The sequence below is a fragment of the Lepidochelys kempii genome, chromosome 3, assembly GCF_965140285.1.
Source record: "Lepidochelys kempii isolate rLepKem1 chromosome 3, rLepKem1.hap1, whole genome shotgun sequence".
Classification (NCBI taxonomy): Eukaryota; Metazoa; Chordata; order Testudines; family Cheloniidae; genus Lepidochelys; species Lepidochelys kempii.
The window spans coordinates 16,353,965-16,372,194 of record NC_136382.1 but is presented as its reverse complement, the minus strand read 5'-3'; the positions used below and the strand labels follow the sequence as shown (position 1 = coordinate 16,372,194).

The 18,230-nt window shown below is 43.1% G+C and overlaps 1 protein-coding gene across 3 annotated transcripts in view; it reads left to right on the top strand.

Moving 5' to 3' along the window:
- RCAN2 (regulator of calcineurin 2) overlaps positions 1–18,230 on the top strand; it is a 170,500-nt gene that overhangs the window by 75,019 nt on the left and 77,251 nt on the right. For 2 of the 3 annotated variants that reach the window (XM_073335793.2, XM_073335792.2), the window contains exon 1: positions 14,263–14,542. The exons of the other annotated variant lie outside the window; for it this stretch is intronic. In XM_073335793.2, the coding sequence (XP_073191894.1) occupies positions 14,456–14,542 (87 nt within the window). In that variant the 5' untranslated portion in view covers positions 14,263–14,455. Of the gene's footprint in view, positions 1–14,262; positions 14,543–18,230 lie in introns of those variants that run through there. 3 annotated transcript variants of the gene reach the window in all.

Below are 18,230 nucleotides of genomic sequence, written 5' to 3'. Positions count from 1 at the left end.
CCAAGTGGTTAGGGTTCTCATCTGGACTGTGGGAGGCTCCCCGGGGTTCAGATCTGCCCTCTGACTGATGAGAAGTATTTGAACAGGGATCTGTTCCTTCTCAGGTGAGTGCCCTAACCACCGGACTGTGGAATATTCTGATGTGGGTCTCTCTCCATCTCGCCTATTGAAGTTGTTCTGCTTTAACTGTATAACTGAATAATCAAGTATGAACTAGGCCAGAGAGAGCAAGAATCACTGTGCAGTCCAGTGCACTCGGTTGAGAGGTGACAGATCCCTGTTTATATCCCTCCTCCGCAAGCAGACGGGGGACTTGAACTGGGGGTCTCCCATATCCTGAGTACCCTCACCATTGGGCTCAAGGCGCGCTCTCCTCCTCCGTTTTGTGTGGCATTAGTCAACCCCTGAGCATGTCAACTAGACTGAGTTGTACAGGCAATCTAAGTGTTCCTCTGCCTATCTTCCCCAGTTCATGGATCATTCAGGGGGGAAGGAGTGAGATGGGCCTCTGGATGCTTCACACGAGGCAGCAGTGCATATGGCCAGCAGCAGAAACATAAGCTCTGAGGGAACTTTTACTGCAAAAGCTTTGCTGCAGAGTGAGTTTGGGCACCTACCGGGTTAGACAGCAGCTGAGCAGGAGTTTTGTGGATTGTAATGATGCCTAAAACTGGACTTACGTTCCTAAATCCCAGAGTTAGGCACCTAAATACCTTTTTGGATCTGCGCCTACCTCCTTATATGGCCCCCATAGCCATAGTAACTGATTGTTTCATAGATGTTAATCAGTTTATCCTTGCAACACCCCAGTGACATAGAGAAGTCTGGTGTTTGCTACAGGATTGCAAGGGGATAATTTCACCCAGGGGTTACTGGCACAAATTCAGAAAAGGGGACCATCATTTCAGATAGCCCAATTACCAGTACTTAAAGGACACTGCATGTGTTGATTGCCTTGAACTTTTACCTCTGACCAGGCTGAGTTCTTCAGCAGGGCTTAGCACAGGGAGTGGGGAGTCCAGGCAGGAAACTGGAACAAAAACTTTCTGGGGTTGGATGAAAAAATAGTCCTTGAAGACCAGGAAGAGAGAAGCAGAGACTGCTGGGGGGCAGAATGAGGCCAAGTCTACACTATGGATCTATATTGGTATAACCACATTGCTCAGGGGTGTGAAAAATCCTCACTTCTGAACTACACAGTTATACCGACCTAACCCTTGGTGTTGACAGCACAGTGTTGACGAGAGAGCGGCATAGCGACTGCCTCCTGGGGCGGTGGATTAACACCACCCTCGGTATAGGAGCATCTTCACTTAAGCGTTATAGCGGCACAGCTGCACCGGTGCAGCGTTTTAAGTCTTGACCTGCCCTGGCTCTGAGTCTGCAGAGACTGGGGTGTCTGAGATAAAACAGATAAGCGTGCAGATTAGAATCCCTTTTCTTTTGTTATAATTTTTTTTTTCTCTGTTGAGAATAAACAACACTTTGTTTGGCTAAGGCTGTTTTGGGTCAGTGTATTCGCCACCGGTCACTGCTCCTGAAGGGAAGATTTGCAGCTGAGCAATCATGCTTGGCACACAGGGTGTGGTAGCCTCAACCCTAAGAGTGGGAGACGTGCTGTATTCCATCCCAGAACAACTGGAGCCAAGAGGCCGAAAATCTGAGGAGTATGAACTCAGAGATCAGGACAGGAGACACAGGTGCAGCCAGCCTTGCACCTGCTTCGTCCTTGGCCTCTCCTATTAGATCTGTACTTAGGCTTCTGTAAGGCATTTGATTTGGTACCTCACAACACCTTGATTTAAAAAAAAAAAATAGAAAGATATCAAATCAACGTGGCATACCTTAAATGGATTAAAAGTGCCTACCTGCTAGGTCTCAAAATGCAATTGTAGATGGGGAACTGTCACTGAGAGGGTGTGTTTCCAGGGGGCCCATGAGGATTGGTTCTTGGCCCTGTGCTCGTTAACATTCTTATCAATGACCTGGAAGAAAAGACAAAAGCATCACTGATAAAGTTTGCAGATGACAAAAATTGGGGGAGTGGTAAATAATGAAGACAACAGGTCATAGATTCAGAACTATCTGATCACTTGGCAAGCTGGGTGAAAGCTAAATTAATATGGCAAAAAATTTATTAATCTAGGAACAAAGAATGTAGGGCATACTTACGGGGGGGACTTACGTATATGGAGGACTCTGTCCTGGGAAGCAGTAGCACTCAAAACAAATTTGGTGGTTGTGGTGGATAATCAGCTGAACATGAGCTCCCAGAGTGATGCTGTGGTGAAAAGAGCTAATGTGATGCTAGGATGCATAAATAGGGGAATCTTGAGTATTTTACCTCTATATTTGGCAGTGGTGCAACTGCTGCTGGAATATTGTGTCCAGTTGTAGTAACAATTCAAGAAGGATGCTGATAAATTGGAGAAGATTCAGAGAAGATGGGATGTATAAGTAGGGGCATAGTGAGCAGATCGAGGGACGTGATCGTCCCCCTCTATTCGACATTGGTGAGCCCTCATCTGGAGTACTGTGTTCAGTTTTGGGCCCCACACTACAAGAAGGATGTGGATAAATTGGAGAGAGTCCAGCGAAGGGCAACAAAAACGATTAGGGGTCTGGAACACATGACTTATGAGGAGAGGCTGAGGGAACTGGGATTGTTTAGTCTGCAGAAGAGAAGAATGAGGGGGGATTTGATAGCTGCTTTCAACTACCTGAGAGGTGGTTCCAGAAAGGATGGTTCTAGACTATTCTCAGTGGTAGCAGATGACAGAACGAGGAGTAATGGTCTCAAGTTGCAGTGGGGGAGGTTTAGATTGGATATTAGGAAAAACTTTTTCACTAGGAGGGTGGTGAAACACTGGAATGCATTACCTAGGGAGGTGGTAGAATCTCCTTCCTTAGAAGTTTTTAAGGTCAGGCTTGACAAAGCCCTGGCTGGGATGATTTAATTGGGGATTGGTCCTGCTTTGAGCAGGGGGTTGGACTAGATGACCTCCTGAGGTCCCTTCCAACCCTGATATTCTATGATTCTATGATCCACAAGAATGATTAAAGAATTAGAGAATGGCCTTATAGTGATAGATTCAAAGAGCTCAGTCTATTTATTTTAAAAAAGAGAAGGTTAAGGGGTGACTTCATTACAGTCTGTAAGTATCTACAGGGGGAACAAATATTTAATAATGGGCTCTTCAATCCAGCAGAGAAAGGTATAACACTATTCAATGGCTGGAAGTTGAAGCAAGACAAATTCAGACTGGAAAATAAGGCATATGATTTTAATGGTGAATAATTTAACCATTAGAATTTTCCAAGGGTTGTGGTGGATTCTTCATCACTGACCATTTTTAAATCAAGATGGGATGTTTTTCTAAAAGATCTGCTCTGGAAAATGAATTTGGGGAAGTTCTATGGCCTGTGTTGTACAGAAGGTCAGACTAGATGACCACAATGGTCCCTTCTGACCTTGGAATCTTTGAGACTGCCAATAACACTGCTATTTAGTGTCATTCAGGTAGCAGTTTGTGAATAACAAGGGAGACCTTGTATGTGAATACTTCTCCACTTAGAACTGGGGTGAAAGCTCAAACCCCATTTTGGAGCCATTGGGAGAGCTTTATATTCCATTACACATTCCCAAGTCATCTAAAATCCCTTTGTTCTCTGAACACTAATCTAGAACCTCTGCTGTTATATCTGTAAGGGCTTGGCTACACTTACATTTTATAGCGCTCTAACTTGCTGGCTCAGGGGTGTGAAAAATCACCCTCCTGACTGCTACAAGTCAGAGTGCTTTAAAGTGCTATTGTAAACAGGCTCCAAGCGCTGGGAGCTAATCCCCTCTTGGAGGTGGATTACCATGAGCACTGGGAGAGCTCTCGCCCAACAATCATGCGGGACCACACTCACGCTTCAAAGCGCTGCCACGGGAACGCTCCCACAACAGCGCTTTGAAGTTTCCAGTGTAGCCATGCCCTAATCCTCTAACTGGGCAGATATTTCTCTCTGCCTTGAATGGAGGTGAGGGTGGATAGCTGATGGTGCTAAATGTAAAGTGGGAACAATTTGTTTTTCATGAATGCAATGCGAGAAGTGAACATCTGCATTTAAGAATGCTTGAAACTAAATAAATCCCTCATCTCCCCCTTCCCCTTTAAAATATTCGGGCAATGACCGAATGACTGCATGAAGCATCATATTTAATGTTTCACTGATTCATTAGGTGGTGTTTGCTGTCCTGTTTGATAGTTTATCTTTTTCCCTTGAGCTGGCTTGATTTTGCTGGCTTGTCAGTAAGCACTGTTTTCTCTCAGAAGGGCCATTAAATCTCTCACCTGTATATCCTGTGCAGAGCTGCAGTTAGTAGATAAGGTCTCTCACAGCTGAGAGCATTGGTATTCCAACCTCTGTCAAGGGCATTCTACCTTGGGAAAGCATCTCAAATGACAATGAAAATAAAAAGACATGTTAAATAAATATCCTTAATGGGTAGGGCTGACACAAAGCCACAAGTAAATGGAAGTGATTTTAAATTAATATTTTAAAAAAATTAGACCCCCAATCATTAACAGAATTCATCAATACATTTGAATTTGACAAATATATATAAAATTACAGCAACGTCTGCCCCGAAGAGCTTATAATCGAAACAGACAAGACAAAGGATTCAGGAAAGGTGTGCTGACCTCCTGTTGAATATCTTGGCCTGCATAATTTGCCCAAAGGTCATGTAGGATGTTTATGGCATAGCCAAGACTTGAAACCAAGCCTCTTGAGTCCCAGTCCTGTGCCTTAACCAAAACCATCCTCCCAAAGTGAACTGAAGTAATTTTTTACCTACCATGACTCCTAGTTTATATCCTTAGGGTTTTGGACAGCTCCTGTAGCTGTTGATGGTCCTAGTGACATCTCAAGTGCAGTTAAAACCTGCACATCCTGTGCTGTTTCAGTCATTATTTTTAACTGTATTGGGGTAAAACAAAAACTCTGAACTGGAGTACTGGAAGGTAAGAGGCAGAGGGGCTGTTTGTAGGTAGAGATCAGCCTAAGCTGTAACATTCACATCTGGATTTTGAGCACTCAGGGTTCTAGGCATTCACACCCATGGCTTGTAGTAACCGTAGTTTTTAGGAACATAACCAGTTTAATTTCTTTTCATGATTTCACTAAGGGCTGGCTCTAGCCTTGGAGACCATGTGTGTTTTGGGAGACCTTGCTTTTAAACAACCTCTCCCGCCATCAACCCAGAACCTTTCCATTCTGCTGGCCTGCTGCAGACTCCTAGCTCTCCAGCCTTACCAGATTAATTGAAAAGGCTCATTTCCACCACTGTCCCCATTCCTGAAGCCCATTTGACCACCCTTTCACACAAAATCCTTCAAACTCTGTTGCTGTTACAAGCACCTTTATACCTCCCCCACCCCCGATTTGTAAACCATTCTCACAGTCCTCTGACGGTGAGAGCATCTGCCGGAGGTGCTACGTATCGTATGTGGCACAGTTGCCCATAAAACCAAGGTCTAGCCTTGATTTCACTTCATTTTTAGGCAGCCCTCAGTTTTGGTATTGCGGAGTGAACTTGTACATAACACATGCTCAACAGGTTGAGCTAATAACTGCGCTTTGATTTCCTTTCTTTTGAATCGTTGTGTAAAAATGAAAAGAAACAGCCTTCTAATCTACTGGGCTAATATGTACATCTGGGAGGTAGGGAAGTATTATCCTCCCTGTGTTCCAGATGGGGAAACTGAGGCACAGAGCGGCAAAATGACTTGCCCAAAGTCCAGAAGTCAGTGGGATTACTTGTGTGTAAAGATAAATAGGAGTGTAATCTGCAGGATTGGGGCCTTGCAGTATAAGCCATTTTGTATAAAGACTGTGTGTTCTGTAGTTGCAGTCCCTAACACAATGTGACACTGATCCCATGTGCTACTACAGTACAAATAACTAACGAAAATAATTGCACAGCTCTGCCTCAGAGCTGAAAACTAATTGTATTCCTAAATGAGACTGCAGAATCAGTGGTCCTAGGGACATTGCCATTTATTTAAGCACCAAAGTGCTTTTTGACCTTGGCTAGATTGTATTTTCTGATTGTTGCTCATCTGTTTTATGGAGGACCTCTTTTCCGTGTGTGTATGTGTGTGTATAATCTTGGACTACCAGATTCCTTTTTCCCTCTCCTCTTGCTCCCCACTCATCTTAAAAGTAGGTTTGGAGAGCTAGAGATGCTCTCATAAGAGAAATTTCCTGAGCTGCAAAAGAGCTAAACATTTCTTACCGTAAATAAAGGTTCCCTTTCCAAAATTCAATGACAGCCAAGGTACCCTGTAGCTAAGGATTTTGCGAGCTCTAATGTTCCTGCAGCCAAAAGCTTGTCAATTTCAGGAGATCATTTTAGCATTGACTAAGCTTTTTTTTTTCCTAGTCAAAATTCTATAACCTGTTGTGAATCTCAAAACCTAATGATTAGAAATACCAAGTATTTCTAGCTGAAACACTCAAAAAGCCTCATGATTATTTGTTTAAAATGGAGGTGGAGCAGAGAGGGGCTTTTTTCAGTGTTCTCGTCAAGCCACAATTCAATGGAACTTTGGATGGAGGGACAGTTGCAGCTAGCAAAGATTGATGGTATTGTAGGTGCTGGAAACACAGCTGCTGCTTGCTTACCATGAAATTCCAGTTAATATATTCTGGCCTGAGAAGATTTGGATTTGACGTACAATTTATCTAGTTAGCATCATTGAAAAAATTCAAAGATGCTTTATTTGATGTCTTTTTTATTGATGGTCTTCCTTTAAAGTATCTCGCCTCTGGAAATTTGTTCAAGCTTGATAATACTTCAAAACTTAGAGCAAAAGTAGTCCCATACAGATGGTTTTTTCCAGGGCCTAATTTATTATGGTTTTAGCCATTTACTACATTCCTGGAAAATTGACTAATGGGCTTGGATCTGAAGCTTTTTGGCCTAGGAAAAGGTCATATCCCAGCAGAGTTAGAATCCACATGTAGCAATATAAAAAGAGACTTCATTGAATAATTCAGTATGGAACGTTCATTGACCATTGTGCTTGGGAATATGGGTGGGGCAGGGCCTATGGGCTGGTGTTTTAGCCAACAGTGAACCCATCCTTTCAGTATGGGGAGGCTCAAGAGTGGTTCAGAGGTGTGTTTATGGATGCCAAGAAGATACTGTCCCCACATCCTGATCCTAAAGAATGCAGCCGACTTTGAAGAAGAATCAGTTAAATGTCCTTGCCCACAACAAGAAAAGAATTGCGCAAAAAAGAAAAGTAATGAAATTGAGAGCAAAATTCACCATTGCTCACCAATAAACAGTACATCTGTCAAGGCTGATTCCCCACTGTGGCACTTGGAGTGCAGAAGGTGGGGGCCTGCAAGGACTTTAAAAATTAATACTTGCCACTCCAGGCTTGTATTAAACTCCCAAGGTTACAGCTTTTCTCTGACCTTGGATTTGTAGATGCTGCAACCACCCAAGTGCAAAACCCCTTTGAGAACCCAGGAAGGCTCACTTGAGAATTCCTTCTTGTGGGATACCCTCAAGCCCTTTCCACCCCCCACTCCCCCAGGGAAGAGCTGAGAAGAAAAACAAAGGAAACCAGCTGTTGCCACCAGCTAATTAAACAACATGAGCACAAACCTCTTAGGACACAAAAATCCAATCCTGTTCTTAAAAAAAAAAGAAAAAAAGGGTAAATTTTATTTAAAAAAATCAAAAGGAAGATAATACATCTGGTAACTTAGGCTACTGCTAGATTTAAAAAGAGCAACTACAAGAATTAAAAAGAAAAGGAGTACTTGTGGCACCTTAGAGACTAACCAATTTATTTGAGCATGAGCTTTCGTGAGCTACAGCTCACTTCATCCGATGCATTTGTGCTGGACATGGCCCACCTTGATTACCATGTGCGTTGTGGGGAGAGTGGTCACTTTGGATGGGCTATTGCCAGCAGGAGAGTGAGTTTGTGTGTGTATGGGGGTGGGGGGGGTGGGAAGACCTGGATTTGTGCTGGAAATGGCCCACCTTGATTATCATGCACATTGTAGGGAGAGTGGTCACTTTGGATGAGCTATTGCCAGCAGGATAGTGAGTTTGTGTGTGTGGTTTTTGGAGGGGGGTGAGAGAACCTGGATTTGTGCTGGAAATGGCCCAACTTGATGATCACTTTAGATAAGCTATTACCAGCAGGACAGTGGGGTGGGAGGAGGTATTGTTTCATGATCTCTGTGTGTATATAAAGTCTGCTGCAGTTTCCACGGTATGCATCCGATGAAGTGAGCTATAGCTCACGAAAGCTCATGCTCAAATAAATTTGTTAGTCTCTAAGGTGCCACAAGTACTCCTTTTCTTTTTGCGAATACAGACTAACACGGCTGCTACTCTGAAACCTACAAGAATTAAGCATCAGGAATAGTTTTTTGAGGTCCAGCTTAAAGGTTACAAGCAAAACAAAAGCACCTGGGTTTAGCGCAGAGAAGTCCACAAGCCATAAAGAGGAATAAAAGGGATTAAACCTAATCACGTCTTTCTAGATATTTCCTGATTTACTTACTTTTCTGGGGTTTTAGAGGAGTAGTTTCTAGGTATGATACTGATGATTTTTCATACCTGGCCCCAAGCTTCTTACAGTTTAACTGCTCCCTGTCTGCCTCTCCCCGAGAACAACAGACAGACAAAAAGGGAGTCTTGTTTCAATTTTAAAAAGTTCTAGCCTTCCCATTGACTCTTTTGGCCAGGTGCCCACTCAATTCCTTTTACCTATGCATCACAGTAAGACTTTTTAACCCTTTACAAGTAGAGCAATTAGAGAACAGCTACTAAAAGGGATTTTATAGCTACTGGCTGGCTGGGTGTGAATAAAAGGGAGCTATTTCCCCCCCCTTCATTTATCACAACATCAGTAAACAAATTATTACAAGATGGGGCCAGTTCAGTGTTTCGATATTTATAACGCACACAGTGCCTTTTTATATCTACTATCTATTTTATCTAGATAAAGCCGGAGTATTTTTAATATTTATGATGATTGGACTTTTGGGGGGAAAGCAACAGGTCATTTATAAAAGTCTATTCCTATGTGCAGGAAAGCCAGGGAGCTTGATGAACTTCTGCTCTCCCCTCACGTCCCTTGCAATGAGTGAGTGGTAGTCGGAGGGAGAAAAAATCCTTAATTGTGTGCTCTGCCACACACCTGAAAGACTCCATGGTCCATTTGTGCGATTCCGTTCAAAACCCAGATGGACAGCTGGGGCAAGGACCATTTTATTGTTTTGTGTTTGAGGAGTGCCTAGCAAATGGGATCCTGGTCCAGGACTGTGGGCTTCTAGGCATTACCATAGTATTACCACCATTCGTAATAATGTGCACAATTCTCACATCCTGAGAGACACTGTTGCACCTGTTCATGAATGATCAACTGCAGATATTTCCAGTTCCCAGGTATTGTGAATCTGATACTGGTACTGAGAACTGGATATGATAAGATACAGATACCTCCTCAGAGATGCTGAGTGCCTTCTGTTCCCATAGGGACAAATCGGGGCAGTTTGTTTGAGGACCTCAGGATTTGACCCATTTACTTCAATAAGAGTTGCGGGCACTAAACACTTTTCGGTCTCAGGTCTTAAGCTCTCTAGGCACTGCTTAGGTTTATCAACTTATGTTTTAATTGCAACTGTGATCATTTTTTCATATTATTAATTATTTGTATAGCAATAGTGCTTAAGAGCCCCAGTCATGGACAAAGGCCTGAAAGATGGTCTCTGTCCCACAGAGCTGATCTTCCATTGTTTCTTGTTGTCTGAGCTCTTCTGTCTGAAGGCTTGGCCATGATTCTTCTCTCACTCTGGTGTAAATCAGGAATGGCTCCATTAGTGTCAGTGGAATCACACTGGTGTATGTGTGTTGGGGGGGGGGGGGGAATTGGGCTCCTAGAGTTTTGGTGTTCAGCAATACTGCAAGTTTTAAACCCCATTTGATGATTTCATAAGGGCATTCATAAAAACATAAATCTTTTGACTGCCCTTACCCAGACCAGTTTCATAGGAGGTCTCATTTTCTTTTAATTTCCATCTCTGAAGCATCCACACACGGTGCCCATCTACATCAGTGCACAATTTTTATGATGGGCAAAGCAAGAAATATTTATGGGAAACTTCAAGTGACTAATCAAAATATGTTGGGAAGGAACTAGGAGAAATGACAGAGGGACTCATTCAGCATCTGGTAAGAGGGTGCAACTCCATTGACTTCATTTCATTGGCTGTCTCATGGTTTCCAGATGGAGTTCAAGATGTTGCACTGTAAAGCCTTCAGTGGCGAGGGACAAGCCAACTTGAGAAATGCCTCTATCCCCTTGTGTTACTACCACCATTCCGAACATTAGAAGTGTGATATCTGGAGAGTTTATGGGTTAAATGAGTAGGGGCTGAAATCTTATGATGTCTGTTACCTGGCCATAGTTGGTTGTGGGAGTTTGGCCGTGGAAGTTTTTTATTCTTATACAAACTGAAGTAAATACATTAATGATCTGGCATTAATTATGACCAGACAAGACTGTAAGGAGAATTTCAGAGAGGCCTAACAAAGCTTGGATAAATGCGGGGCATGATGGAAGATGAAAATTAGTTTTAACAGATGCAAGGTGATGCACATTGGAAGAAGTAAGTTGAATTACTCATAAACCCTGCTGGGTTTTATATTAATGTAATCACTTGGCCAAAAAAAAAAGCTGGGTGATGCTGTAGACAGCTCAGTAAAAGCATTTTAATATGTGGTGGTGTTCAAAAAGCATACAAGATGTTTGATTGTGTTAGGAATATGTTGGGAATAGGCAAGAAGAGACAGGAACCTAAAATAGTTAGAGGCACAGAAAGCTGCCCTTGTGTGGAGGACTGTTCAATTTAGAGACAAAATGTATAATAGGGGTATGATAGAAGTACAAAAATAAATAACAGGATAGAGGTGGTCAGTTGGAGCTCCTATTTACTGATTTTTCATAATAGAAGGACAAGGGGACATTCTATGGAATTGAAAGGGAACAAATTTAAAACTTTTAAGAGTAAGTAATTTATTACACAACACATAACCTGTGGAACTCATTTCCATAGGATCTTGCCCCTTCACCTTTCTTGATCACTGTGGCCAATACACTGTCCTTCCTGTCACTCAGGTCCATAACCTGGGCATCATCTTTGACTTGGCCCACTCTCTAGATCCTCACATCCAGGCTAAATCTTGCCTATTTTTTCTGCATAATCTCTCTAGAAGTCTCTCATATATATTTTCTATCCATCCACACATCTGAAACTCTTCTCCAGGCTGTCTCATTTCATATCTCAATTACTGCAACATCCTTTTTCTCTAGCCTTGACAAATCCAATCTTGCCCTGCTCATATCCATTCAATATGCTGCTGTAAAGATCTTATTCATAGCCTGTCGCTTTGACTATGTCACCACTCTTTGCCCCTCTCCACTAGCTCTCCTTTTTCCACCACATCAAACATAAGGTAGTTGTGTTCACTTACAAGGCCCTCCATGGCTTATCCCTATTCTGCCTATCATCTCTCATTTGCTATCAAAATGCTAACTCTCTCCTGGGATCAGCCAATGATGCCAGCCTTCAACGAGCATCTTCGTGCTTTCTGCCATGCTGCCCCTCATACCTGGGAGGAGCTCCCTGTAAACGTCCGGATAGCCACCCTGTTGTCCCTCCATTCTTAAAAATCTCTTTAGTCATGATTCCTACAAAAAAACCTCAACAACAGTTAAACTGCTGGTGTGCTGAGACTGCTGCCAATCATACTAACATTCTCATTCATTTCCTTCAGCTCCCCAATCTGTCTGTCTGTATCTACCCATTTTCTCTTGCCTTATACAGTAGTTGGATTGCAGGTTCTTTGTCATAGGGACAGTCTTTTTGTTCTGTGTTTGTTTGGCATCTAACACAATGGGGTCCTTTTCCATGACTGGGGCTCCCAAGCACTATCACAGTACAAATAAGAAAGGATAATTAATGATGAGGACAATTCAGAAAAGGAGTAGATAACTGTAGTAGTAGGGACATCCTCCTTATATTAGATAGGGTACATTTTTAGAAGGTTATATTAGTTTATGTCCTGATGTAGAAAAATTAACCACAAACTATGGAGGTCAGGAAGAAACTTCATCTATGATCAGGTTGCTCTATAATTAACTACTGTGGGATTTCTTGCACAGTATCTGGTGCTGGTCCTGTAAGGGAGAAGATACTGGACTGGATGGATTTGGTGTGACAGTTTGTTGCAGGTATTCAAATCCAGCATTTTGGTACAGAACTATTTATTTTCCCCAAAATGTGTTTTAATTTGGAATTTCATTGTCTTTCTGTCTGTGAACCTGATTTATCCTGGAATCTTGCCTTTAGGCTTAAAACAAAACTGTTTCAATTGAGCAGATATGCCAGCAGTGGCCGTTATTTATGGATCAACACAGATACGAAATGTTACCTGCCCTTTAATATAAAAACCTCAGGAACAAAAAATCAATTTGAAATATTGCCACAAACTATGGGATTAGTTATCATTTATATTTTACATCAACAAGGTGATAAAAAGAAAAGAAGTACTTGTGGCACCTTAGAGACTAACCAATTTATTTGAGCATAAGCTTTCGTGAGCTACAACTCACTTCACGAAAGCTTATGCTCAAATAAATTGGTTAGTCTCTAAGGTGCCACAAGTACTCCTTTTCTTTTTGCGAATACAGACTAACACGGCTGCTACTCTGAAACCTGTCAAGGTGATAAAGTCTGTTTTTGTTACTGGGTCATCTAGGAGCTCTAATCATGGACCCCATTGAGCTAGATATTCTGCAGGTGTCTGATGGGGCGTATGCTGAGAGTTAGAGAATAACTCTGGGCCCCGAAGGCCCTACCCAGCCACTCCCATTGGCCATGTTCATCCTGGAGGCACAGCTCCAAAAGGTGCAGCTCAGTTCAGTCTGGGCAGACAGAACAGGGGAGCAGCTGTGCACTGCCAGCTCCTGCAAAGAAGCCATCAGGGCTCCACAAAGCTGAGACCAGTCCCCACTGCCAAGCCACCATAGGCCCGTCACCCCACAGACATTGGGAATAACAGGGCATGGTTGATAGAGGAAGTTTCTCTGGAGTGGGATCAGAGAGAACTCCAGGAGGAATCCCGAAACAGATCAGTGTCACTGACTGAGGAACCAAAGCCAGGGTAGGAAGTGGCCCAGGGAACAGGCATAAGGGCACCAGCACCTAGATCACATATTTGAGCTATTATTCACATGGTCCTAGGCTGGAACCTGGAGGAGCAGGGAGGGCCTGGGTTCCCCTACCCCTGGCTGTTAACTCTCACCACGGGGTGTTACAGCCCAGACCACCACCACTAGTGCTGCCAGGTTTGGACTTCAACCCCCCGACAAGGGGTAAATCAGCTTTCCTTCACTGAACTCAAAGCGGTTAAACTGACTTACACCAGGTGACGATCTGCCCCTGTATGTTCATTAAGGAACAACTGTAAGGGTGGGTAAGATAATGGTGGTCCAGTGAAGAGTCCTCGTTTGAAGAGTGTGTTTCTCCTTCCAGTCATTTTTTGAGAAGGGTGCCAAATTCCTGTTTGCCCACAGCCAGCCCTTACAACTACCTGGTTTTAGTTATTGCTATCTGTGTGTACAGATACAGGATCCAGTCTTGCAATGTGCAAATCACCTCTTGCAAGGTGGCTGGACCACCTTCCACTCCAAGGGGTTGTATTCTGTAGCTTTTCCAATACAAAGATGCAGCTGTTAAAAAACAAAACAAAACAAAAATCTACATTAGAATATTAGCATAAGCCGTACAATAACAAACACACACCTTGGCATCCTCATTTCCCTCCTCCGCCCCCTTTTTATTTTTAAGGTAGAATAAATAAAATCTTCCGTCCCCATGTTCAACTGCTTTAAATGCTGAATTAATTTACACCCAGAGTGGAGCTTTCAGTGTCAGGAGATCTTTTTTTGCCAGCATAAGCACTCAGCTGAAACAACAGCTATGACTCAGTTGCCAGCGAATTCTGCCTGAATTGATTCAGTCCGAGTTCAGACTTAACACATAATCATGTTCAATTTGATCCACTGCGCTGCCTGGAGATAAAAGGGTTGAAAAAAAATAGATTTAGCTTGTGTCAGTCTTTGTGGTGATGTCATTGCCAGGAGAGATGGAATAGTGCTGTTACTAGGCTGTGCCTGCTCAGTTGGTGGGTGCACTAGGCAGAAGCAAGGAGCGACTCAGCTCCGTGCAAAGAGTCTGCTTCAGAGGCTTACGGCTGTCGTCAGCCCCGAAAGCAGAATTTCGGACTGTTCAATAGCCGTACTGAATCAGGCTTTCTCATCATTCATAACTCTGAGGCCGCCTAACTCTTTGTGTACAAGAGGGGGGGATGCCAGCCCGTAGCATGGACTGTGATGTCTCCACTCTGGTTGCCTGTGTGGTGGATGTGGAGATTTTTACCAATCAAGAGGTTAAGGTATGCACCTGCAATCTGTTTGTTACAGATCCTTCTTGTGAGAGCCTTGAGAGTAATAGGAGTTGGTGTAGAGCAGTTTAAAAGAAGTAGGCAGATGAAATTCTAGTAAAAACACATGCCGTGCATGGATATCTTAATTACAGCAAATGAGAGAGACTGATGATTGCTTTTCATTAGGTTTTGATACGCTAACTGAACAGCCTTCTGTTTACCATTTAATGATACAGGAAAGATGTTGCATAACTGAAGCCTGCATGTTTCGTCTTGGTAACAAAAATGACTCATTTTTAATTTCTCAGAGGTATTTTTAATCCAGTATCACTTTCCTAGCTCTTAGCTGTCATAAATACCAATTTCTGCTTGACAATTCAGATATGGAAACAGTGCATTGGTTTGTGTCTTAGCTTTAAATGGCTCATTTTTTTTCCACACAATTGAGTAGCAGCAATTTATTGTGGTCTTCATGATTCCTTTTTTAGAGTCCAATCAAGTAGTACCTTTTATTAAAGGGTTAAAATGTGTAGTGAGTCTTTCTGGTGCATCCGCAATGTAGCTATATGTAAAAAGCTGGGCAACACATGTATAATATGAATGACCTGAAACCAATGCTTGATTCTAAGGCTTAATATGCTATACTCGTCATCCTTGATTTTCTGCAGTAGTTGTCAAATAGTCATGGGTAATTGCTCCCTGATTAAACTAATTATCTTTTTCATTTATTCTTATATTACCAAAATAGAATCCCAATAAATTAAGTTTTGAAAGAGGAATTGTAAGTGTGACTTTCACAAATCATCTCACAGAGCTCAGAGGTAAAATGCAGTGAGATGTAGCATCTTATTTAGAGGACACAGGTACAAACAACTGAATACAGTGCACTAGCCTTCCGGTTTTGGAAGGTGAAGGAGGACAAAGGGAGGGTGTGTGCTAATTTAGGGCAAGAATTTGAACCCATTCTTCTAATTACCCACATGAGTAGTCCCACAGAAGTAAATGGGACATACTTGTGTGAGTAACTGCACACCAGTGTGAGTAAAGGATTGAGAATTTGGCCAGTCGTCATTTTCCAGCAGACTGTACTCTTTATTTAACATTGTATTGCTCTGTTACTGTGCGGTCAGGTGGTACTATGAGCACTTTGCACAGCTCCTCATGTGTTACCAGCATGAGGCTGTTTAATTCAAGAGGCTGTCCTCTTTTTTTTTTTTTTTTTTTAAAATGCAATGGCTTTGCTACAGTTAGCGAACAGATTCAGAAAGTCCAGTTGCTGATGCGTATTTCGGAGTGCTTGACAACACTCATGCCAGCGCTGACATGTTTCCTGTAGTTGAAGTGGTGCAGTGCATACGGACATGTTTGATTGTGCTTATGCTTGTTCATCTAAAAACATCATAGATCTGAAGTTTGGAATTTTAAGAAGTATTCACAGGGACTCACAAGAGAGTGAACTGTGCCTTTTAACACCTTATAGAATTTTATGCTGAATACAGATTATGCAATAAAATTATGGTGCTATTTTTAGAGCCTGTTTGTACTACAATAATGACAGCACCCAATCCAGCTCTTATAAAAGTCAACAGAAAGACTACTATTGACTTCAGTAGCAGTTGGATTAGACTCAGCATGAGTAGTATCATGCAGGAAGAATGGTTGAGGAATGTGGGGTGAAAGAGAGCAAACTGGTTAAGGATATGTTGAAGGAATTGGCACATGGATCCACAATTCAGCAATTGAGAGGGGAAGGGATTATGTATCAGACTGTTTAGATGCACGGTTTTTTCTTTGCTTTTGTTGAAAACTTCTTTGACTCAAACATCTGAACAAAATGCAGGGAGAAAAGACTCTTCGTTAAAAAATTAACATTCCTGACACTTAAAAGGTGGAGAAAGCTACTGCTGCTGCTGTTTGGTCCTCCAAGGAAACTTCCAGCAAAAACAGGGGAGACTGGTCTCTGAGTTCTGCTAGGGTCTCCGGTATTGCCTTTGATTTTTACATGGAAGGATCTAAGACACTATGGTGATGGGCATCAGCATAAAACTTGACAGATAGATAGATAGGACTTGACATTGCAGTATTTCTGTGGTTAAAAATCATTTTTGGGGCACATGGGTAGCGTGATTCGGGGGTGGGGAAGCAAACACTGGCACAATACCTTTTTTCCAATGCCATTAATGCCTTAAAGTTGACTTGCAAAGGGGGAAACTGAAATTCTGTGTTCCTGTGGTTTAAGCTATTGCACTGCAAGATTGCCTGCTATTGTATTTGTAGTGCCCCCTCTCCACCTGGTTACCTCCTTTAATGCCAATCCGCTTACAGGTTTTGATGGACAGGTCTGGGTTCTTTTGGATCCCGCCACTCACTCAGCAGGGTGTATCTTCTTTATTTTATTCCTATGAAATTATTTGGCGGTGCCTCCACCCCCCTTGCTCCTTCCTGGCAGGGTCACCAGGGCAGCTTGGGCGGAAAATTCTAACCACAGAGTAATCCCCACTTACTTGCCAGATAGTTGGAGACTTCCAAGAAATAACACAAACACATAAAATATATTCAACACAATAATTATATTAAACAGGAGACAAATACAACATAACAGGGTAAAACACTATTTTTAGGGTCACCGGTGCCCACACTGCAAATACCTGTGACTTGATGTAGCAAATGTAAAATTAGTGTCCTGTTGGTATGCATACTTTGCTGGGCCCTTGATGACCTATGACCACAAAATTCTTCTCTGCAGTGGTTTAGCAGTGTGGCTGACTGGGTTCAGTACAGCCCAAAGGACTCACAAGTGGGAGAAGGTGGTAAATCCATCCACAGGTGTAATATGCAGCAGGTTATAAAATCCTCAAACCCTTAATCCCTGGCTTGAGGACACAGTTCAGGGAGTAGGGGGTCCCCAGAACAAATTCCCTGACTAACAAACTAAACGATGGTGCATTCACAAACTCCATGAATGATCCTCAGGTTCGAAGATGACTCTGGACTCAGACACTGCAGAGGGGCTGCTCTCTGCTGGCAGGGGTCCTCCTCAGGCAGGAATCCGGCTGCGTCGGTCCCAGGATTTCCCCTCACCACAAAGGGGTGCAGGGCTCAAGGTGTAGGTTACACAACTACACTAACATCCAAACGGTAGCCTCCTAGCCCAGCCTCCAGTCACACACTCAGCAGGCAGCTTCCCTGGACTAGCAGACGGAGCAGAGCTGACCATGTGGTGACTGGTCTCACCTAGGGAGCTGGAGGGTGAACTCAACCTGGCTGGGAAGTTTCCCAGCAAATGCTACAAATTGGGAATCATCAGTGGGGAAGGAAAAAACCCAGCTGAGGGATCCGCTGTCAGGTCCCTAGAGGCCTGTTCTCAGGAGGAACCCTACATGCTGGCCTAGGACTCACCAGCTTCCCCACACAGCCAGTCCTGCCCTTTTCCTGGCTGGCTCCAGCCTGACTACCAAATGGCTTCTCCCTGGGAGGGCCTCTCCCTCCCTACTGGTTGCTGAGCGGACTCTGCTGGCTCTCCCTCCCTACCGGGGCAGCGTGCCTCTCCCTGAGTTGCTAGCAGACAGAGTCCCAGGAATCTATATAATCTCCTTGGGAGTTACATATTGCTGTTTACTTGAAACCTGGACTGTAGGGAGCTATCTCTCTCCGAAAAGGCATGTTATCTCAATAATAACTTGAACATATAGTGGAT